Source organism: Rattus norvegicus, chromosome 1 (assembly GCF_021556685.1).
Source record: "Rattus norvegicus strain SHRSP/BbbUtx chromosome 1, alternate assembly SHRSP_T2T, whole genome shotgun sequence".
Classification (NCBI taxonomy): Eukaryota; Metazoa; Chordata; class Mammalia; order Rodentia; family Muridae; genus Rattus; species Rattus norvegicus.
In genome coordinates this window covers 195,631,208-195,654,814 of record NC_141534.1, presented here as the reverse complement: position 1 = coordinate 195,654,814, position 23,607 = coordinate 195,631,208, and the positions used below count along the sequence as shown (strand labels likewise).

At 44.9% G+C, this 23,607-nt stretch overlaps 1 protein-coding gene and 1 long non-coding RNA gene across 3 annotated transcripts in view; one reads left to right on the top strand and one right to left on the bottom strand.

The window, feature by feature from the left end:
- Window positions 1–23,607, bottom strand: part of Itgam (integrin subunit alpha M) — a 50,401-nt gene that overhangs the window by 6,000 nt on the left and 20,794 nt on the right. Inside the window, exons 13-16 of one of the 2 annotated variants that reach the window (XM_087624257.1) lie at window positions 15,894–16,034; window positions 15,604–15,816; window positions 10,366–10,496; window positions 10,119–10,282 (exon numbers count right to left, since the gene is read on the bottom strand). In XM_087624257.1, the coding sequence (XP_087480383.1) occupies window positions 10,119–10,282; window positions 10,366–10,496; window positions 15,604–15,816; window positions 15,894–16,034 (649 nt within the window). The remainder of the gene's footprint in view (window positions 1–10,118; window positions 10,283–10,365; window positions 10,497–15,603; window positions 15,817–15,893; window positions 16,035–23,607) is intronic. The other variant, NM_012711.2, reaches the window with a different exon arrangement.
- On the top strand, window positions 1,236–6,782 carry LOC148007817 (uncharacterized). The gene is made up of 2 exons (XR_015647492.1): window positions 1,236–1,451; window positions 5,367–6,782. It is a non-coding gene; the product is annotated as an uncharacterized LOC148007817 (long non-coding RNA).

Below are 23,607 nucleotides of genomic sequence, written 5' to 3'. Positions count from 1 at the left end.
GTTTTTTTTTCCAAAGTCTGTTGTTGTTGTTGTTGTTGTTGTTGTTTGTTCATTTGTCAGTTTGGCCACTAATCTGGACATTCACTTAGGAGTGAAAACCTTGAGAGGAATTTCTATGTAGATTTCATGATACCTTCTCCCTACTGTCCTCTAGTCTCCAAAACAAACTGGCTCTTCTGACCCCTGGACCAGTAGAAATGAAGCTAGAAAAATATCTTTTCTCCTCTTCCTGTTTCTCTCTAGGTCAGTCACTGCTATTCTCCCACAAAGCATAATGTCACTCTTTAGGAACACGGACAGGGAAAGAAGGCAGACCATTGGCAACAGAAAATTTATTTAACTTGATCGCTTCGACCTCCCAAACCAGTTCTCCCTCACTGGAGAATGAACCTGTTTGAAAATGGATGAAACAGGAGAATAACATGTTAAGCAAGCTGATGCAGGCTCAATGATAAACACCTACTGTTCTCTCCTATGTGGACCCTAGCTTCTACTTTCTAATGGGATCTTACTTCGGATGTGAGTGGGTGTGTGTAGAACACAAATAAATCAGAGAGGGGAGCATGGAAAGGGTGACAGAGGCATAAGAGACGGGAGCATGATGGGCAATGGAACCTATGTGATATGAAAGTACAGAGAGAACCTCCAGGGCTGGGAGGAGTTAGGTGGGGACTGATGAGAAACAGGGAGATGGGGCAACCAAAAGTATGTGTGAAAATGCTATAAAAAGAAAGTTAATACCGCAAGCTAATTAATAAAAAATAAACTGTGCTGCTCTTTTGCTGAGGTTCTTGATACATTCGAGCAGGGTCAGAAATGGGGATCCATTCTTATTCGTCAACATGTGAAAGACCCCCTCCCAGAAAGGGAATTGTACAAGCCCAAGGCCCTCAACTATAGAAGTAAAAAGTAAGTTTTTAGATATGTGGGACAAGCTGACCCATCATTTAGACGAAACAGACCAGAAAAGAAAACAAAATGTAGAAACCAGACTAAATTATGGACACTGCTCCATGGGCCACCTGGCAAGAAAAAAAAAAGTCCCTGACCCCCCGGAAGCCCTGACCACCATATACTTTTTGCTAACTCACTGTTATGATTATAGCCAAAATAGGTAATGTACACGTATGCCTCATTTACTCCACCAATCACATCCCTGTAACCATGCATCTGCTTCTGTAAGCCTGCTTCTGCTCCCAATACACTATAAAAACCCGTCCCTGGTTCTGCTAGGCGCACCAGTCTTCCAAATTGACTGGGACGCCCACAGATACCTGTGTATCCTGATCAATAAAAATCCTCTTACAGATTGCAGCCGGTGGACTCGGACTGGTCATTGGGGCTTGAGGATCTCCCTCCTGAGGGAAGATTCTCTCTGAGAGTCTTACATATGGGGGCTCGTCCGGGATCGGAGATCCTCTGCCTAGAGACCACCGACCACCCACCGGGAGGTAAGCTGGCCAGTGTTTGTCTTGTCCTGTCTTGTCTTGCTTTGTGACTTGTTCTGTAAATGCTTAGTTACTTGGCTTGGGTCTAGACCGTTTGTATTTGGGCGGGCCAGAGAAGGAGCTGACGAGCTCGGACTTCTCCCCCGCAGCCCTGGAAGACGTTCCAAGGGTGTTTAGAGCCCGGTTTTTCGGGGCTCAGCCTGTATCGGAAGGATACGTGGTTTTGGGTTGGAGGAGAGAGGAGAGAGCCGGATCCACTGAAGGATCCGGACCCTTGTCGCCTCTGTCTGAATTTTTGGTTTCAGTTTGACACCAAAGCCGCGCGGTGCGTCTGTCTGTCTGACTGTTGGAATTGTTTGTCTTCTTTGTGTCCTAATTTTCTTTGAACATCTGTGGAAATTGGTTATAGGATGCTTTGTCTTGGTCTTGTTTGTCTGGGTTGTTTTCTGTGGTATTGTCGAGTGTCTTTTTGACTTTTGTTTCGTTTTTGGACTTTGGATAGATGACTGTGTTTAAAATCTTGGACTGACGACTGTGTTTAAAATCATGAAACTATTTGCTTTGTTTGTCAAGGAGTTTTACTTGATCCTCTTGGTGCTTAACTTGGAAATAATTTGCTTGAGAAAAATTGTTTTCTGCTAGGGAGTTTTATCTTTCTCTCTTAGCCTCCTCCCCAAGGAGAGATGCCCCTCCCTTTGCTCCCCTTGTCCATTCTAGCTGCTGTTAACAGTTGTGTATGAAGAACTCCAGGTTAGTGAGTGACCCTGTCTGAAGCAGGTATTAACAAGAGCCTGAAAGCTTTACCTTAGATCCTGAAGAAAAATTCTCCCTGTTGCTTAAACATTCACAGCTTCTAAGGAAGGGACAACACAGAGTAGAAAAATATAGGGGCTGAGGGTGACAAGCATGCAGGCCTGCTAGCAAGCTACAGGCTGCGCGTGGGCAGTGGCGCAGCTCAGGCCAAGTCAGCGTAAGAGGAGTTTCAAGGTGATGAGGCCGGCTGGGGTTGACGCTTTGACAACAAAAAGATAGATATAAAGTTAGTGGTTGTTTTATGAGACTTTTGGCCCTGAAAAAATAATTATTCCAGTTGCTGCTTTCAGTGGCCAGACCTTCAACACTTGCTCACAGAAGGAGAGTGTTCATTAAGAGAAGTTCTTTAAGGGAGCCTGCCTTATCTGCTCGCCCTATTCCAAGAATTCCAAGAGAGGAATTGATCTCCAACATTAAGTAACCTTCCCGGTTAGTCATCATTGACATGGAGAGTGCCTTTGATCCTATCCCCACAGCAGCCAGTTCCTGCCCCTGTGGTCAAAATGCCCCAGGTTGGGGGACAGAGAAGCCCCTGAGATAGTTTCGGAGGGAATCTACAACAAACTGTGATGAACTTTGTTTTGCCAGTCAAAATTTAGAATTCGGGCTTTGGCTGTGGCCAAGGTCAGGATTAATGTTTTCTTTTCCATGGGCCTTTAGCCCACTGAGACAGTTTGGTAAAGGGCTGCTACTGAGGTCCTGAAAGTCCCAGGTGAACTGGTTACAATTCTTTTGTCAGCCACTTGGCATCTAGCACCCAGGTCCTAGCCATCTCTCCATCCTTTTGTTATTAGTTCTTAAGTCCAGAGAGATAGTCGGGGTAACAGATCAGCTCCCTCTCTGCTTGCCGTTCTGTTTCACAGACACAAAGCTTGTGCTTATTTTTACAACAGCCTTTTTGTCCCAAAAAGTCCTCCTGGTTTAGCTGTGTGACTAAATGCTATTTGTCCTCTTCAGTGGACCTCTATTCTCTAGATTCTCTTGTTTTCTCACCATCCCATTTGAGATGCTTGTTAGTAACTGTTACAGGTCTTCTTTACCACTGAGGAAAGACAGAATCCTACTGGAGGCCAGAAAGAATGTTCCAGACATGGATAGAAGACCCTCACTCCTGACTGTTGACTTGAATACTCCTGAAGGTAGGGAGTGCTCCAGGTCTGCCACCAGGCTCCAAGGGTGGGTCTCCGAGGGGCTGGAAAATGCCCCACCAATCTGGCTAAGATAAGGAAAAGATATAAAGAAAAAAAGTTACAAAAATTTAAAGGGTTAAGCTAAGTTGCTGAGAGTTAGTGTAAGTTACAGAAAAAGTAAAGTTAAAGTGTAGTTACATAAGTGGACAGCCTCTAATAGCTGTAGAGGAAGGTGCAGATATAAGAGAGAGACTGAGGAAGAGAAAGAGAAAAGAAGGTAAAAAGAACAGGAAGCTAAGGAAGAAAAGAAGAAGCTAGAGAGCTAAAGAGAGATAAAAGACAAGAGAGAAATATATACTGGCCACAGTAATTAGGGAACCTAAGAAGACAGTACCCGGCAACAGAAGAGAATTCCTAAGCTAAAGATCAGTGTGCCTATCGAAAGGAAAAAGGACACTGGGTCAGGGACTGCCCCAGGAAGAACAAGAAGGGCCTCTCCAGCAACCCGGAAGGCAAGCCTCTTGGTTCTAGAGTGCTGGCTATGCGCTAAGATAGAAGGGAAGCCGGCCCAGTTGTTTTGTGAATACGGGGGCCCAACACTCTGTGCTCCTACGCCCAAATGGGCTAGTGTCAAGCAAAAGACCTTGAGTGCAAGGGGCTACTGGCAACAAATGATACTCATGGACTACCCGAAGAACGGTGGAGCTTGGCGTGGGCCGGGTATCCCACTTGTTCCTTGTGATTCCAGACTGCCCCTACGAGTCTAAACCCTGCAGCCCTGCTCCCGGACCCCGACCTAGACACCCCCCTTCATGACTGTCACCAGGTGCTCACTAAAGCACAGGAGTGGCATAAAGATCTGACTGACCAGCCACCAGAGGGGGTAGATGCCATCTGGTTCATAGATGGGAGCAGCTTCTTAGAGAAGAAAAAAGATGGGCTGGGGCAACAGTGGTAGATAGAAACAGAATCATATGGGCTCAGGCCCTACCAGAAGGCACTTCTACTCAGAGGGTACAGCTCGCTCCCCTCACCAAAGCCCTTGGGCTGAGAAAGAGACTTAACATCTATGTGGACAACACATATGCCTTTGCTACAGCCCATCAGCAGAGGGGCCTGCTGACATCTGAGGGCAAGAAAAAAAGAGATTCTGGCTATGTTAAGGACCCTCTATGACCCAGCCAGGCTGAGGAAGAGACTCTGCTACACCTCAACGAGAAAGAAGATCCTGCTACAATTTTTACAGGCAGAGGCATGGTAAAACAAATGCATCAATAGACTCACTTAGGGGTAAGCAAACTCATCCAGACGTTTTCAAAAACTAAATATTATGTCACAGGTCTCAAGTATCTCGTGGAACAGATAGTGCACTGATGTATACCAGGCCAAAAGGTAACTGTTTTCAGGAAAGTTGACTGTGGTATGAGGCTCCGTGGGGAACGACCTGGATACTACTGAGAAGTGGACTTCACAGAGATAAAACCAGGAAAATATGGTTATAAATGTCTCCTAGTGTTTATAGATATCTTTTCAGGAATAGGTAGAAGCTTTCCCCACCAAGCAAGAGACGGCCTCAATAGTCATTAAGAAGATACTAGAAGAAATCTTCCACAGGTCTGGAGTGCCCAAGGTAATCTGGTCAGACAACAGCCCTATTTTCGTTGCCAAGGTAAGCCAGGGTGTGGCCAAGTATTTAGAGGTTGATTAAAAATTACGTTATATTTACAGACCTCAAAGTTCAGGACAGGTAAAATAAATAAATAAAATTTTAAAAGAGACCCTGACCAAATTGACCATGGAGACTGGCATAGACTGGGTGACACTCCTTCCCTCTTGCTCTCTTCAGAGCAAGAAATACCCCTTCCAGATTCAGCTTTACCCCCTTTGAGATCTTATATGGGGCCTCAGCTCCCCTGACTATATTAGATGATGTTACTGAACCAACATGTCATAGTAATAATGATTTGTATGCCAGGCTAAAAGACCTACAGGTGATACAGAAAGAAATCTGCTCACAGCTGACAGCAGCCTATGCCCCGGAGACCCCTGAGACATCCCATCAGTTCCAGGTTAGAGACTACAGCTACACTGAGCCCAGACACTCGAGCCTCGCTGGAAAGGACCGTACCTGGTGCTGCTGACCACCCTGACAGCCATCAAGTCTCAGCCCTCACCAGCAGCGTACTAGCTGTTGGGGCTGAGAGCTGGGACCTAGAGGGACACTCAGATCTTCAAAAAGCTCCCTAGACTTAAGTGATTGAGAGGTTGCTATAATGCTCACTTGAGGAGTGTGTTTTAGAAACAAAAATTTCATGTTTGCCTGTTTGCCCTGGGTTCCCTCGGAATAGGTATAAAGATAGGCTTGATTTTTATTGCAAATGATGTAATATTACATATGTTAGTACTCCTAACACTTCTTGGGACTGTACCTCAGGGATCACAATCTATATAAGTTTAGAAGTTCTAAAAGACCTTGGTGTATAGGTTCAGATAGTGTCCAGATTAGAATCCTGATGCTAAAGACTTAATAAGACACAAAAGAGAGTTCAGAATTATTTAAGGCTATCTAGGTGCTACAAGGGCAGCACAAGGACATCTTCAGTTGCCCTACAATGCAAAAAAGAATAAAAAAGACTTTTTAGCTGACCTCCAAGAACACCTAACCTCCCTCTCAGAGGTAGTCCTTCAAAATAAAAAAAGATTAGACCTGATATTCCTTAAAGAAAGAGTCTGTGTGCTACACTAAAAGAAAAATGTTTCTATACAGATCAGACAAAAATAATAAGAGATATAGTCTTTCAGTCATTCAAACTTTTGTGCTGAGACAACAATATCAGATGGTTAAAAAAAAAAAAAAACAGAGGTACCTTAACCAAGTTGAGTAGAAGATTCCACTCAAGGACAAAAAGAAAATGGGGGAATGAAAGACCCCCTCCCAGAAAGGGAATTGTACAAGCCCAAGGCCCTCAACTATAGAAGTAAAAAGTAAGTTTTTAGATATGTGGGACAAGCTGACCCATCATTTAGATGAAACAGACCAGAAAAGAAAACAAAATGCAGAAACCAGACTAAATTATGGACACTGCTCCATGGGCCACCTGGCAAGAAAAAAAAAAAGTCCCTGACCCCCCGGAAGCCCTGACCACCATATACTTTTTGCTAACTCACTGTTATGATTATAGCCAAAATAGGTAATGTACACGTATGCCTCATTTACTCCACCAATCACATCCCTGTAACCATGCATCTGCTTCTGTAAGCCTGCTTCTGCTCCCAATACACTATAAAAACCCGTCCCTGGTTCTGCTAGGCACACCAGTCTTCCAAATTGACTGGGACGCCCACAGATACCTGTGTATCCTGATCAATAAAAATCCTCTTACAGATTGCAGCCGGTGGACTCGGACTGGTCATTGGGGCTTGAGGATCTCCCTCCTGAGGGAAGATTCTCTCTGAGAGTCTTACACATGGAGCCATCGGGTTGGCCAGCACCATTGTTGATGATGCTACCTTTTCTCCAATGTGTACTGTGGGCCTCTTTGTCTAAAAAATAATCCCACAACTGTGTGAACGTGGGCTTCTATGTGTGTCCTCAGTTCCAGCCCTTTGGACACTGTGTCTGTCTGTATGGCAGGACCATCCCATTTTTATTACCATGAATCTAAGTGTGATTTGAAATCTAGGATCATGATGACAACAGGAAAAGAGGTTTGTTTTTTTTGTTTTTGGTTTTGGGTTTTTTTAGTTACAATAAAGCAGTTGGTAAAGGAACTCACGGTGACTGTGACAAGAAGATCTACATGTGCTGAGGCACGATAGAATGCAGCCTGGATGTGGGGGCAGCCAGCAGAAAGCCCCACCCCTGGCTGGGGAACTGCAATTGCTGGCAAAGGGAGAGGAGCTTCATGTGAGGGTGTGAGCCTTAGTAGGTCAACTAATTGTGTGAGGCTGTGAGCCTTAGTAGGTCCACCAATTGTGTGAGAGTGTGATCCCTTAGTAGGTCAACCAACCGACCAGGTCCATTTACCAAGAGTATTTGGGCAACGCAAATTAGACTCAATGGTTTCTGGGGTTTGTTTTTTGTTTTTGTTGTGGGGTGGGGTATTTGTTTGTTTGAGACACAGTTTCTCAGTGTAACCCTGGCTGACCTGAACTCACTTTGTAGATCAGGCTGGCCTCAAACTCACAGAGATCCACCTGCCTCTGCCTCCTGAGTACTGGGATTAAAGGTGTGTTGTCACCAGGCCTGGCCTCTCAATGGGTTTTTTTTTTAAAGGACACAAAGTTGAGTAGATAGGGAGATGGGGTATAACTGAAAAGAGAAGCAGGGGGGATGAATATAATCAAAATACTGTGTATGAAATTCTCAAAAAATTAATTAAAATGTTGCTTTTTAAAATTAAAAAAAAAGTTATACTGGACATCTGTATCACTTGCCCCCAGGGCTAAGGAAACTTCAAAAAAGAGGGGGTAGAAACAATGTAAAAACCAAAGGAGGGGGGAGTACTGTGAGACAATATTCTGGATGTGGCATAGCCATGGCACTCATGACCCCACATCAGCTGTGGTTGCCCACACAAGAGCTACACAGCATTCTGTCATGGATGGGAGAGGGCCCATGAGGTTCCACTCTTCCTTAGGATGCTGTTGCCAGGGTATGGTGGTCATTTTCCTCAGTGGGGTAGCTACTGCTAAGTTACTCTATTCTCCAATAAACCCACCCACACTCACACAAGCATTAGATTCAGTGGGTCACCAAAAAGAGCAAAAGAAGAAAAAAATTACACGAACATAGCACAAGGACTAGTTGGAAAAATAAGGAATTGAGTAAACGGACAGGTGAGAGCAATGACAGGTGACTCTAGCCAAGATACATTGTATACACATATGAAATTGTAAAAGAAACGGCTACGTTGTATACATATAAGCTGTTGTGGGTGCTGGGAGCAGAAAAACAAACACTAGTAAGCAAAAAGCACATCTCATCCCGGCAGATCCTGCTGGAAGAAAGCAAGAATAGTCCACAATGTGGGAACAGGAATTTTTGATTTTTGATAAATTATCTTATATTAACAAGTACATATCGTGCATTAAATCTGATAACGATGTTATGGCCTTATAAGAAAACGTTCCTATTTCAAAGACGTTTATAGGTGAGGAAGTAAAATGGCGTGACTTTCATGTTTGTCTTAGCATTCTTAGGATGGGCTGGCAAGATGGCTCAGTGGGTAGAGGTGTCTGCTGCCAAACCACCCTACCTGAATTGTATACCCAAGTCTTACATGTTGGAAGAAGAGAACGGACTCTCACAAGCTGTCCCCTGACTTCAGGTACTCCATCACACATGTAAATGTATGAATACATAAATAAAATTTATATTTTAAAGATTTCTAAGTCATTTAAGCTAGGTGTGGTGGCGCACACCTTTGATCCCAGGGCAGGGAGGTAGAGGCAAGTAGATGTCTGTAAGCTCCAGACCAGTATGGCATATATAGTACGTTCAAGGCCAGCCAGAGCTACACAGTGAGCTGAATTAACAGCCTGGAGAGACGGTTTGGTGGTTATAAGCACAGGCTGCTCTCACAGAAGACAGGAATCCTGCTCCCAGCACCCACACCAAACAGCTCATAGTTGCCTGAAACATCAGCTCCAGGGATCTAGCGCCCCCTGCTGGACTCTGTGGGTACCCACACTGCTGAGCACATTCCTATGCAGACACATATCCATAAAGAGCCATGCACATCATTTAAAATATAATAAATCTTTCTTTAAAGTAATTTTCAAAGATTCCTTGGCAAAGAAAAGAAAAACATAAATCACTAGATGAAATGTGTTTGGGAAGATGTAAAACGTGTCTAAGAATACAATATACTGGTCTCCTATTGGTCTCTAATTTTGAATGTTGAAAATAATTATTTAAAAACCATTTTTGGTAAGTAATAATAAAAACATTAAGTTGGGGAATACTGCTCAATTGTAAAGCTGCTTGTCAAGCATACACAAGTTCTGAGTTCAGTCCCCAGCAACACATAAAACTGGGCATGGTGGTGTGCTCTGGTAGTTCCAACACTTGGGAGGAGGGGCTAAAAAAAACATGACGTCCAGGTTCATCTTCCTGGGTTATATAACTAAGGTTAGCCGTGGCTGCATGAGACTTTGCCTTGAAAAAATAATTTATTATCATATTATTATGTTAAGTAAAAAGTTTCAGATAAATTCATAAAGTATAACAGTCTATGTAAATTTAAACATTGGCGCACTGTGGGTGACTAGACAGGTGCTTCCAGATGTAGTAAAAATACAAAAATATGAACAGATATTCTTACATTTTAAAAAAAGAAGATAAAAGAAGGAAGGACTGAAGGAGGAAGGAAGGGAGGGAGACAGAGAGAGAGAGAGAGGGAGAGAGAGAGGGAGAAGGAGAAGGAGAGGGAGAGGGAGAGGGAGAGGGAGAGGGAGAGAGAGAGAGAGAGAGAGAGAGAGAGAGAGAGAGAGAGAGAGAACCTAGTTTGCTCTCTGTCCTGCTTCTCTTTCTCTGGACTACTGACACAATGCAAAGTGCCACTTCTCTGGTCACTTTTCTGATAATGTTTTGGGGGCTGTTCCACTCGTTCTATCAAGGTTTTAAAAGGCTGTCAGTGCCAGTCAGAACTTTCTTCTGCTAGAAGACTGGGTAGACCAGGATGAGACACTGTCCTGTACACCTGGTTTACCCAGCACCTCTCACCTTCTCGCAGCCTGTCCTTGGTGTTCTTGCGGACATGGAGGCAGACTCTGACCTCCCCAGCATCCTTGTTTTTGACTACTTCTTCTTGACACGCAAACACACTCCTTGCTAGATTCTTGGGGCTGAATTCCATGGTTGCCTCCAGTCTCAGCACAGGCTGGGCTCTAGAGGGCCATCAGAGTGCCATCAGGAACCAGCAGAGAGGTCCCAAGGGTGGGAAGGGCAAGTGCAATGGAGGGCTTCTCACCTGATCAGCAGAAGACGCCCCTGCGCCCCCACAGCCAAGTCCATCAGGCCGTCCATTGTGAGATCCTTGCCCCCACTCAGAGACTGCCCAAAGTACTGGAGCCCGGGGGAGAAGCGGGCGCCTGCGATCCGCTGAGGGAGGGAAGAAGAGAGAAAATAGAGACGCTTGTGACTCAGTTAGCCAAGGTACAGATTCTCTTCTTTACTGCCCAGACTTTTTAAGGAATTCAGATGACTTATCTTGTGCACACAGCGATTCCCCCCTGTACAGTCCCAAAATCCCATCCTCAGGGTCTCTAGCCAATGGGAGCTTGGTTTGGGCAAACCAGTAAACTCTCTGCATATATTGTTTTAAATATGCAAATAATACCAGTGTACAATCCAGATTAAAGACTACAATTCTAAATATAAGGGAAATATTTTGATATAACTTGAACGACTGAACAATAATAAAACATTTTGATTTTTATTTTAGAAACTAAGGGGCTTTTGGAATGGCGAAGAACTACCCTACAGTTCCTGATGCATGTAGTTTACATTTAAGGTAAAAAAAAACACTATTTGTCACCTTTTTTTAAAAAAAAAAAAAAAGCGTATTAAGGAACTGTTTAAGTCAACATCCAAAGTTTTCCTGGGTTATCTGAGTTTCCTAAAGAAAATTGAAAGTTTTACAAAAAAAAGAAATAAAAATATACTGTTTGTCTCATCTGATCCTCATTTACATAGGCAGAAAAATGCAAACACTGAGTATTGATCTAACCCAAATTATCTCTTTTGTTACATTTATCTTCCTTGGAGGATAGGGGGACTCTCACACCACCATGCTCAAGTGGAGGACAGAGGACAACTTCAGAAATCAGTTCTCTCCTTCCACCATGTGGGTCCCAGGAAGTGAACTTGGGTCACTGTAGTGTGTGTGCCAAGTGTGTGTGTAGAGGTGAGAGGACAGTTTGAAGAAGTCGCTTCCCTCCAGCCGCCATGAGGGTTCTGAAGACTGAACCACTTTGTGGGAAGCTTTTTTCCAACTGAGCCATCTTGCCAGCCCAGTATTTGATATCTGTTAACTGTGCTTACTAATACCTAAAAATCCATTTCTTGAGATCTATATGTCAGCGCACGCACACACACACACACACACACACACACACACACACACACACACACCTGCACCAGTGAGAGAGAGCATGGCATCAGTGTGTAAGCTGTGGAGATGCACCATGGCAGCAATGTCTCAAGTCTGTGCAGTGTACTCCAGTCCAGCATGAGCAGAACTGGGAAAAAAATAATCAGAACTGTGGTTGTTTCCAGGATAGGAGAGAGGATAGGAATTGACTGGAGAGGTGATGCTCTATATTGTTTGAGGTTTTTGTTGAGAGGAATTTGAGGTTTGGAGGGGCTAGAGCAAAGTCTGGATATATAGCCCAGGCTGGCCTTGAACTTGCTATATAGCCCAAGAGGGCCTTCATGACCTCTTCCTACCTCTCCCTCCTGTGCACTGGCGTTACTGGTGTATTCTACCACATCCAGGCGCATGTCTGTATACTAAAAGGGATAAGACTTACATCTGTCAAGACTTGCTGAAGAAATATTTATACACTTTCTGTTTGTAGGTCTTAAAGTAACTATGAGCAAATATTTCTAGTTAACAACCTACATGTCAAAGTATTATAGACAAAAAGAACAGCTTAATTTAAAATGCATAAAAAAAGAATGGGCGTGGAAACACACAGCTGTAATTGCGGCTTTGGGAGGCTAGAGCAGGAGGACTCTGACCTCCAGGTCAGCCTAGCTACAGAGTGATACATTGTCTCAAAATAAAGATGTAAATAGAAAAGCAAGAAGGAGGGTGGGTAAGCACCTGCTGTGCACCTGTTGTGCACCTGCTGTGCCCGTTAAAGAACCTGAGTCTGGATCAGCACACATAAAACCTGGGCATGTGTGTCTGTGACTCCAGCACTGAAGGGTGGAAGATAGCGTATAGATCCTTGGGGCTTGCTGGCCAGCCAGGCTAGCCAAAATGACCCAGGTCATTCGTGGGGACATATGAAAATGAAGATGACCATGCTAAGTAAAATAACTCAAGCCCAGAAGGACAAACTTTGCATGTTTTTCTCTCCTATGTAGAATCCAGGCTTTTCAGAGTGCTAATAATCCAGAAATTGATGGAAATTAATGATCCAGAAATCCCACTTTTTAATTTTATTCAAAGGAATCAGAGTAAGACTCTTGAAAGAATATTAGCACATCCACATTTACTGCCATACCGTACTGGCTGGTTTTGTGTGCCAACTTGACACAAGTCAGAGTCATCAGAAAGGAAGGATATTCACAGCCAACCACTGGACTGAGCCCAGGGACTCCAATGGAAGAGCTAGGGGACAGACTGAAGGAGCTGAAGGGATTGTAATCCCACAGGAAGAACCACATCAGCTAACTGGATCACCCAGAGCTCCCAGAGACTAAACCACCAACCAAAGAGTATACATGGAGGAAACCATGGCTCCAGATACACAGGTAGCAGAGGATGGCCTTTTCTGACATCAGTGGGAGGGGAGGCCCTTGGTCCTATTGGAGGCTCCATGACCCAGTGTAGGGGGATGCTAGAGGTGGGAATCCGTGAGTGGGTAGAGGAACACCCTCACAGAGGCAAAGGGCAGGGGGAAGAGGGTGGGTGGGATAGAGGGTTTGTGGAGGGGTAACCAGGAAGGGGGATATCATTTGAAATGTAAACGAATAAAATGATTAATAAAAACATAGGAAAGGAAGGAAGGAGCCTCAGCTGAGAAAAACCCCACTAGCTGTAGAGCATTTTCTCACTTAGTAATCAACAGGGAAGAGCCCAGCCCACGGTGAGTGATGCCGTCCCTGGGCTGCTGGTCCTGGGTTCTGTAAGGAAGCAGGCTGAGCAGGCTACGGGGAGCAAGCCAGTGAGCAGCACTCCTCCATGGCCTCTGCATCAGCTCCTGCCTCCAGGTTCCTGCCCTGTGTGAGTTCCAGTGCTGACTTCCTCCAATGATTGAATCTCTGAAATAGATGGTCTGAAATATAAATCTTTTCCTCCCCAACTTGCTTTTTGGTCATGGTGTTTCATCGCTGAGATAGAGATCCTGACTAAGACACACACCATTCACAAAAGCCAAGAAATGAGATGACCTGCGTGTGAGATGACTGAGGACAAGTCGCCCCAACAGTGGCATTTATCTATAGTGGAATACAATTCAGCCCCTACAAAGAAGGAAAATCTGTCATTTGTGCCAATAGGAATGAACCTAGAAGATATTACTCCTCATAAAATAAGCCAGACACAAAAGGTCAAATCACCCCACTACATGAAGCTGTCTAAAATAATCAAACCATACAAGCAAAGCCGAGTGTGGCAGAGGGGACTCAGGGAGGAGGCAAAATGAAGGATTACCAACCAATGCCTAGAAGGAGCTAGAGCAGGTCAAGTGTGAGATAGTGCATTTCAAGTCTAATAAGAGTCAACTATTTAAGAATTTTTACCATAGGGGTTGGGGATTTAGCTCAGTGGTAGAGTGCTTGCCTAGCAAGTGCAAGGCCCTGGGTTCGGTCCCCAGCTCCGAAAAAAAATTTTTTTACCATAATATATTTTATAAAGAAATATAGGAAAATTTGAGAGTCGGAAAAGACTAGAAACCAGAGACCATAAGACCACATGGCCTCAGCTTGCTCAGAAATAACACAGTATGGGTGGGTGAGGCAGGCTAAACTGCAAGGACTCCACAAGCAGGGAACCCATGCAGCAGTGACAGAGTCACTGGGGCCAGTTCTGGGGCCAGGATTCAGGATTCAGGGCTACTTAATTTCAAGACTCAATACAAAAGAACCACGCTGAGTTCATTCATTTAAAAACTACCATGAGCCAAGCATGGCAGCTCTCCATGTGTAAGCCCCACACTGCAGAAAGAATATCTTGTGTACTGTATGGAGGCATCGCCTGTCAATTAAAAGCCTCTGGCCTATGTTTGGTAACCCCTGGTGAGCCCACCCTTCGCCAAACCCATGGTCACATAGATGGCCCTGGTTGACCACAGTGAGTCTCAAATCAAAACCAAAACACATGAGTATGGCTATGTATGTGGGAAAGAGGGCTAGCAGGGGACAAGGGAAGATGGGGTGAGAAAATCCAGGATGTACTGTATATACATATGAAAATATCAAAGGAGAGGTTTAATTTGAGGGCTGGAGAGATGGCTCTTGCACAGGATGTGGGTTTGATTCCTGGCACCCACATCAGGCAGCTTATGACTGCTTGTAACTCCAGCCCCAGGGGATCCACTGCCCTCTGACATCTGTGGGCACCTGCAGGTATGTGGTGCACATAAACTCAGGTAGGCAATACACACATACGCATAAATAAAATAAAATTTAATTTTAAAAAACATCAAAACCTATAAGGAAAAGGGCTGGGCATAGCGGTGCACACCTTTAATCCCAGCACTTTGGAGGCTGAAGCAGGTGAGTCTGTATGTGTTTGAGGTCAGCCTGGTCTGCGTAGCACATTCCAGGCCAGCCGAGGCTAGATGGTGAGACCTTGCCTCCAAAGGGGGTCAGGGGGAATAAGACGAAGTGATTGAAAAGAACATCCTACCATCAGTCTCTGACCGCCTCATCACCCACAGAGTGCGTGCACACACGTGCGTGCACATACACACTCGTGTTCACGCCCACACCCACATTCACAGATGCATGCAGTACACACAGACTTTTAATGTAGCAACAGCAGAATTTTAAGCTAAACCCGGAAGTCTCATGAAAAGCCCTAAGATCAGTGAAGTCTTATAAAGTGTCCAACTGTGTGGGTTTCCTGTGACATAGGATTTTTCAGTCCTAAAATTGGGACAGATCTGGGGGGAACAGAACTCTTGGGCACTCAGCCAGCACCGGGATTCCAGAGGAAGGAACAGCACAAACAGTAGCAGTTACCATACAGTTCTTCTTCTGGTCTAACTGCTGTTCCACACCAGTGCTTAGACCCCCTCGGCTTGCTGTCTAGAGCCACAGGCCTCAGCCATAAAGTTGAGTGGGGACCCTGAAGCACTGCCTACCATTACAGAGAATTCATCTAGACTGGGGATGCTCTGAGGCATCTCTGAAAGGTATGTTACTATTTTTGAAGGTTCTGGAAGAAATGAAGGAAAACTGATCCAGCAGTTAAATCAGAGGCCCTCCATATCATACAAGTCAGTGCTGTGCAAGGTCAGTAATGGGGTCTTACCTGGCTGTGAGGGGTACTGATGCTGGCTACTGATGCTCCATGAAAAATGTAGACAGCACCCTGATTCTCCTGCTCTCCTGGGGCCCCAATGGCCACATCTGTCAGTTTGTCTCCATTCACATCTCCCAGCACTGTCAATGCTGCCCCAAAGCGACCCCATGGATGGCCCTGATCGCCATGGAGAATAGCTTCACACTGCCACCGTGCTCTCTGCTAGACAGAAAGAGTGACAGACCAAATATCCTGGCAACCCTCCCCTTCACACCCAGACCACTAGGCCCATCACTCACCCCCCTAGGCAAGGGGCACACTGACACCTGGCCCCCTCGGGTCTTCTCATAGTGATGAGGGGCCCCAATGAGGATCAAGTTGGTATTGCCATCAGCGTCCATGTCCACAGAACAGAGGGAGGCCCCAAAATAAGAGCCGATCTGAAAGAGACAGGGCAAAGATCACATGCTTACCTCTTTCTACCTAAGAAGAGTCTGGGAGCTTCCTGTCAATGACAGACAGGGTAGTGTATACCAGCACTTAGAAGGCAGAAGAGGAGGATCAGGAGTTCAAGGCCTGCATAGGGATACATCTTGTCTGAAAGGAGGAGAAAGGCATGAGAGCATGACTACTGGGGAAAACCATTAGAAGACAGGATTTTCTATATGATGTGTGGTGGTTTGAAGAAGGACGATACCTTTAAGATCATATATTTGAGTGCTTAGTCACTGGGGTTCTTTGATAAAATTAGAAGGATTAGAAAAGGTGTGGCCTTGCTAGAGAAAATATGTCACTAGAAGTGGATTTTGAGGTCTCTGCCCCACTCCCCTGAAACACAGTTTCTCTGTGTGAACAGCCCTGGATATCCTGGAACTTGCTTTATACACCAGACTGGCCTCAGACTCACAGAAATCTGCCTGCCTCTGCCTCCTGGGGTTATAGACCTGTGCCACCACACCCAGGGCAAGTTTTGAGATTTTTCAAAAGCCCATACCTGACTCCCCTTCCCTCCCCTCTCCTCCTTCTCCTCTTCCTCGTCCTCCTCCTCTTCTTCCTCTTTCTCTCTCTCTCTCTCTCTCTCTCTCTCTCTCTCTCTCTCTCTCTCTCTCATAAACGTTCCCTGGGTCATGGTGTCTCTTCACAGCAACAGAAGGGTGAGAGAGAGCAAAGGAAAAGGGGAGAGGGAGAGCGAGAGGAGAGGAAGAGAGTATGTTAAGGATGAAATCCAGTGTTTCAGATATGCTAGGCAACTGGTCTACCACTGAGCTACAGCCCTAGACGACTCAACTGAATGTGCTGCTAGCCAGAGGAGTTCATCATAAAGCCAGGGGCAGTAGAGTTTGATTTATCTTGGTGATATTCCAGAGAAATTATAAAGCCACAAAGAAGGTTACACTGGACAACACAGACAGGATGTCTAAAGAGTAGACATGAGCCCTTTTAACAGATTGAATTCTTTGTAGAGGCAAAGAATAAAGTCTAATTTGGCCATAATCCATATGATTGGGTTAAAATCACAACTATAGCCAGGCAGTGGCAGCACACCTTTAATCCCAGCACTCAGGAGACAGAGGCAGGCAGCTCCTTATGAGTTTGAGGCCAGCCTAGGCTACCTCAGGCTTTTGAGAAACCCTGTCTTGAAAAACCAAAAAAATAAAAATAATGTTTAGTGTTAATTAATGGTGAATTATTCAGTAGCAATTATTAACTGTGTATTACTGTTGGGGTAGTAATGGTTTACAGGGCTGTGGCCGTAGCTCAGTAAATAACCACTCGCCCCATATTCTTGAAGCGCTGGGTAGTTTAGTCCTTTGAAAAACTGAAAAACTTTGCTACCCAGAAATTTTTGTATTAACTACCAGTAAAAATGTCTTTTTCATATACTCATTGTAAGCACGTAGCATTCACCCATAGAACTGAACCGTTTATAGTCCACTTACTCCTTCACTCCACAAAGACTTGTTTGCTGAGCATAAAACTGGGTAGCAGACACTGTGCCTTCAAGGACAGTCAGAGTCACAAAGTGGAGAGAGGAGTAAGGAGTGGATAAACAGGGATGTGTTGCAGGTTTAAACCGAAGAGAAGTCCTGGGAAGGAAAAGTAGAGAGGACGTCATGCTGTGACTCACGACAATGGTCTCCGTCCCCCACCCCACAGGCAGAGAGAGAGACAGAGACAGAGACAGAGACAGAGACAGAGCAGAGAGGGAGAGAGAGATGCACGTGCACACACACACACACACACACACACACACACACACACACACACACACCATTGCAGGCCGTCTCACTCACCACCCAGTAGAGGCATTTTTGTTTTAAGGTCAGGTTTATTGAGAGTAAATTTTGCATAAAATAAAATTCAACTGTTTCAGTATACCGTTTCAGAGTTGTGGCAAGCACTGCCATATATTCCTGACCTCTCAGGGTATGAAACCCCTCAGGATGCCTCACAGTTGGCCTCTTCCCCGTTGGTAACCCCTGATGTACTTTCTGTCCCTGTGTCACAGCCGTCCTGTTCTATAAACTGCTGTGAGGATGGCTTCCACGGTGCGCAGACTTTTGTAGTCTCCGTTTTTCACCCAGAATAATTCCCTCGAAGTCTCTCTGTGGTGTTTGCATGCGTGAGTGACTCACTTCTACTCTGATGAGCACCCTGCTGCATAAACGTGGCACGGTTTGCCACTCTGTCCTCCAGCCGAGGGGGTCCAGATTGCCTCCAGTTTGGCATGAGGAGTTTGCGCATTGGCAAACATTCGCACATGGATTTTCATGTGAGCATCTGTCTCTATTTCTCCTCAGTAATGCTTGGTTACACTGCTGGTGTATTGACTGAATATTAGATCTCACTAAAAACGAATTTTCTCTGGATCCATTTCATGTGATGTGAGATGAGGGAGTTTGTTTTGGATTTTCAGTCCCTCTGTCATTTGCTGAAAAGCCTTTCCAGTACATTTTTTTTTGCACTTGTATTGTATATCAGCTGACCAGTTATGACTAACAACATAAAAGGTTTTAGAAGACGCTTTCAGTGAGTAGGGCTTTGTGGGTTTGTTTTTGCTCTTTTGTTTTTTTTTTTTTTTTTTTTTTTTTTTTAAACACAGGGCTTCTCTGTGTAGCCCTGGCTGTCCTGGAACTCACTCTGTAGACCAGGCTGACTTTGAACTCAGAGACCCACCTGTCTCTGCCTCCCAAGTGCTAGGATTACAGGTGTGTGCCACCATGGCCTGGCGAGTAGTTTTTTGTATTTTGTATTTTGTTTTTTGGGGGTTTTTTTGTTTGTTTTTTAGTATGGGCAAAATTGTCGCCCATTAAACATAGGTTACTATGGGCTGGAGAGATGGCTCAGCAGTTAAGAGCAATGGCTGCTCTTCCAGAGATCCTGAGTTCAAGTCTTAGCAACCACATGGTGGCTCACAACCATCTATAGTGGGATCTGATGCCCTCTTCTGGTGGGAAGGCACACATGCAGGCAGAGCACGATATACATAACAAATAACGAAATCTAAAACAAAGACTACTATAACTATAAAATGTTCTATGTAAGCCCCAAATGCACAGAGAAAACTCTATAGCAGAAACACAAAAGAGAAAAAAATTAAGATATATGACCATTCAAAAAAATTCATCAAAGCCAAACAAGACGGCGAGAGATAGAATGAAGCAGAGGAGACGCAACACAGAAAACCGCAAGCAGAACACAGCAGTGCGCTCCAGCAGTTGAGCTACAAACACTTGAACCAGACGTGGATCGCAGGAGTGGGCTTGGGGATTTTTTTTAGATTCCTTTATTTTATTTAATGTCCATGGGTGTTTTGGCTGCATATACTACTATGTGGGTACTGGTGCCTATGGAGGCAAGAAGAGAACATTAGACCCCCTGAAACCGGAGGTACGGATGGTGTGAGTCACTAGGAATGGTGTGTGCTAGGAATCGAACCCAGTCTTCTGCAAGAACGGCAAATATTCTTAGCTGCTGAGCCAGCTCTCCAGATCTTGTTGAATGCGTTTTGTAAAATTCTATTACTGGCTACCTGAGTTAGACCTATAGGTGTGGGCTATGAACATGGCTTCAAAGCAAAGGAAGAAGAAAAGAGGCTACTCCAAGCCAATGATGGCCATGAAAGAGAAGGGTGTCGCAAACTCCTGTCAGACGAAACGGGCCTCATGTCCTCCCGCCTCAGTATCACATCCAGACAGCCCATCAAGAAAACCTAGGCAGCGGAACCTGGATAGACCAAGGACTTGGACTGAGAGTGAATCAGTAACTTTCAAAAATAAACTTCCAACAAAGAGAAAGCCACAGCTCACTGCTCCTTCCCACAATGGGTTAAAGAGCATTGATTATTGGAGTTGGGGGTGATAAAGTCTCACGCAGCCCAGGTTGGGCCTTGAACTCCTGAGCCTCTCTACCTCTAAAGGGCTGGGATTACAGGTATGTGCCATTATGCCTGGCTTAAATATCAACGCTTATTAAACTATCCCAAGTTTGGAAGGGAGGGAATAGTTCCAAAGTCATTTTATAAAGCCAGAATCACACTAATACCAAAGCCAGACAAGGACCCAGCAAGAGGAAAACACAGACTGGCACCCCTTGTGAGCACAGCTGCAAAAGTTTTAAGTCAAGTGTTGGCAGAGCAAATCCCACAGCACATTTGTACGAAGCTGTCCTGGGTCTGGTGGCATAGATGAGAGGTAGAGGTGAATTTGCTTAGCATCCATGAAGCTGCCCAATATTGCCAAGGAGGGAAGAGGAGGAGAATAAGAAAAGTGGAGGGGGTAAAGAGGAAGATGGGGGGGGAGGAAGAGAAGGTAGAGGGGAACTGTATTACCCATAAAGTTGATGTATCAGATGTCCGGACTAAATAGCAAACACCGTACGATCATTTTCAAGGACATGCAAGGTTATTTTATAAGGTTCAACGTGTCTCTAGGATAAAAACTATAAATAAATTGAAAATTGAAGCCGTCTCCTGTGCAATCGGAACAACACTGTTGCTCAACACAGTATGGGAAGCCCCACGCAGAGAAATTAAGCACGAATCAGAAGTGAGAACGGGCAGGCCAGACAGGAGGAAGGAAAACTCACAGACGTTGTTCTAGACTTTACCAGAAATACTGTTAGAGCACATAATTGGGCAAAGATAAAGAATACAAAATCGACATTCAAAGCAGAGCGTTCCTAGGTCCAAAAGTGAACCATCTGGAAAAAACTATACATAAATTAACACCGCTTACATTTACAGTAGCTGTCAAAAAAAATGATAGATCTAGGGCTGGAGTAGAGCCCCCACTGTTCTTCCAGAGGACCCGAGTTCAGTTCCCAGCACCCACAGTGGACAGTTCACAACCTGTAACTCCAGTTCCATGGTAACTGGTGTCCTCCTCTGCTTCCTGGGCACCTGAACCCATTTACACAAATGCACACAATTAATAAAAACGAGAATTGATATCTACTTAACAGTAGCCCTGGAGTTACAGCTCAGGAGATAAAATGCTCACTCAGCATGGGTGAAGCCCCAACATCGCGTAGACGGAGCCCAGTGGTACACGCCTCCAGTCCCAGCACTTGGAAGGTAGAGGCAAGAGGATGAAAAGTTCAAGATTATCCTTAGCTACATCGAAAGTTCAAAGCCAGTCTGGGTTACTTGAGACATTATCTCACAATAAAAACGAACCACCTAGGAATGATTTTATCCACTGAATGAAGGATTTTTTTTTTTTGGTTCTTTTTTTTCGGAGCTGGGGACCGAACCCAGGGCCTTGCGCTTCCTAGGTAAGCGCTCTACCACTGAGCTAAATCCCCAGCCCCTGAATGAAGGATATTTGGAATGAAAAAAATACAAAATCTTGAGAAGAGATTTCAAAACACAAAAAAATGAGGGAAAATCCCATGTTTATGAATTAGAAGAATTAGTCTCCATTGAAATATAACGGCAGTTTTCATTTTTTAAAAAATGTTCTTTTAAATCCTAAAGTGCACAGGCAATCAAAGGAAACCCCAAATATTTAAACAATCTTGAGCAAAAAAGAGGCAGATGAAGCGACTGCGGTAAGCAGCACAGGTCTGCTAGACCTGGGAGTAGGAGCACAGCCTGTGGTCCCAGTTCTAGGAGAGACTGAGCCTGAGGACTCATGCATCAAGGACAAACCAGGCTTTATAGCGAGATCCTGATTCAACACGCACGCACGCACACACACACGCACGCGCGCACACACACACACACACACACACACACACGCTGCTGTGATCCAAGCCCCATGGTATCAGAAAATGGATAAACAATAAGCCATGGGAATGAATGCAGAAGCCGGAAACCCACATTCTCACAGGTAACAGATTTTCAACAAAGGCACCAGCGCGAAACATAAAAGTGACATCTCTCTGATAAATGTTATTGCTTGGGAAACTATGTGCAAAAGAACCGTCCACTCTAAATGTAATGTAATACCTAGATACCTAAGCTGTGAAATTACTAGAAGAAAACAGAAGGGAACACTTCAGGACTTGACCAGAGTAGGTCTGTTTTCATGGATTAGACCCCAAACTGCAGACAGCAAAGCAAAGTGGTGTGGTGGCTAACCTTGGCTGTCAACTAGGTGGTGCAGTGGCTAACCTTGGCTGCCAACTAGGTGGTGCAGTGGCTAACCTTGGCTGTCAACTAGGTGGAGCAGTGGCTAACCTTGGCTGTCAACTAGGTGGTGTGGTGGCTAACCTTGGCTGCCAACTAGGTGGAGCAGTGGCTAACCTTGGCTGTCAACGAGGTGGTGTGGTGGCTAACCTTGGCTGCCAACTAGGTGGAGCAGTGGCTAACCTTGGCTGTCAACTAGGTGGTGCAGTGGCTAAACTTGGCTGCCAACTAGGTGGTGCAGTGGCTAAACTTGGCTGCCAACTAGGTGGAGCAGTGGCTAACCTTGGCTGTCAACGAGGTGGTGTGGTGGCTAACCTTGGCTGCCAACTAGGTGGTGTGGTGGCTAACCTTGGCTGCCAACTTGACTGGATCTAAAATCAACTAAAGTGAAGGCCTCTGGGCCCTCCTGTGAGGAACATAAGTTTAATTCAATAAATAGTACACATCTTGTGTACTTAAAAAAGGAGGAAGAGTAAATGGTCACCTTGTTTACGGTTTTAAGGTCACACCAGCTGGAGGCTTTGTAAATGACTCTTTTCAAGCGGAGGTCATGTCCTTTAGCTCCCAAGTAGCTGGAGTTTTCCATTGCGAAAGGTCAGAGCCCACCAGCTTCTATTTCCAGATCGACTGACGCAGCTCCACAGTTCTAAGGCCCTGTCGTTATGATGACTTACACTGAGTCTTCTCGAAACAGCCTTTTTTATGAGGAAGTTTACATAACTTCTCTGTCCTAAAGTACAATTCTCAGAAGTGTCCACTAGGTTCGCGTTTGGTCTCTATCGGCTCTAAGTCTGCAACATTATCCCCAGATAGAAACCATGCTGTGGTGAGTCATTCTCCGCCTCTGCCCCACTCCATCCACTTGTGACTGCTAACCTACGTTTTTCTCCTGTATAGTCGGTGGAGGGAGGGGCCGTGGTTGGTTCTGCTGTTGTTTTATTTTGTTTTTGAGACTGAGTCTCAAACGGTAGAGCCCAGGTTAGCCTAGAACTTACTGTGGAGCCTAACCTGACCTCAAACTGATAATTTTCCTACCTCACCCTCTTGCATACTGAGATTTTTCTGCACAGAGTACCATACCGGGTCTTATAAATTTTGCATTGGAAAGCATACTTCTTTTTTGAGATTGTTTTGGTTATTCTGGGTCTTTTACATTTCCCCATGAACTTTGACACCAGTTTGTCCACATGAGGCATCTTAGAGAAACAGCCACTTATCAGCAGATGTGGAATTACTTCAGTATTTTTATGTGTATGTGTATGGGGGTGCCTGTGCGTGTGTGTGTGTCTGTGTGTGTGTGTGTGTGTGTTAGAGAGAGAGAAAGAGAAAGAGAGAGACAGACAGACAGACAAGAGACAGAGACAAAGAGACAGACAAGAGAC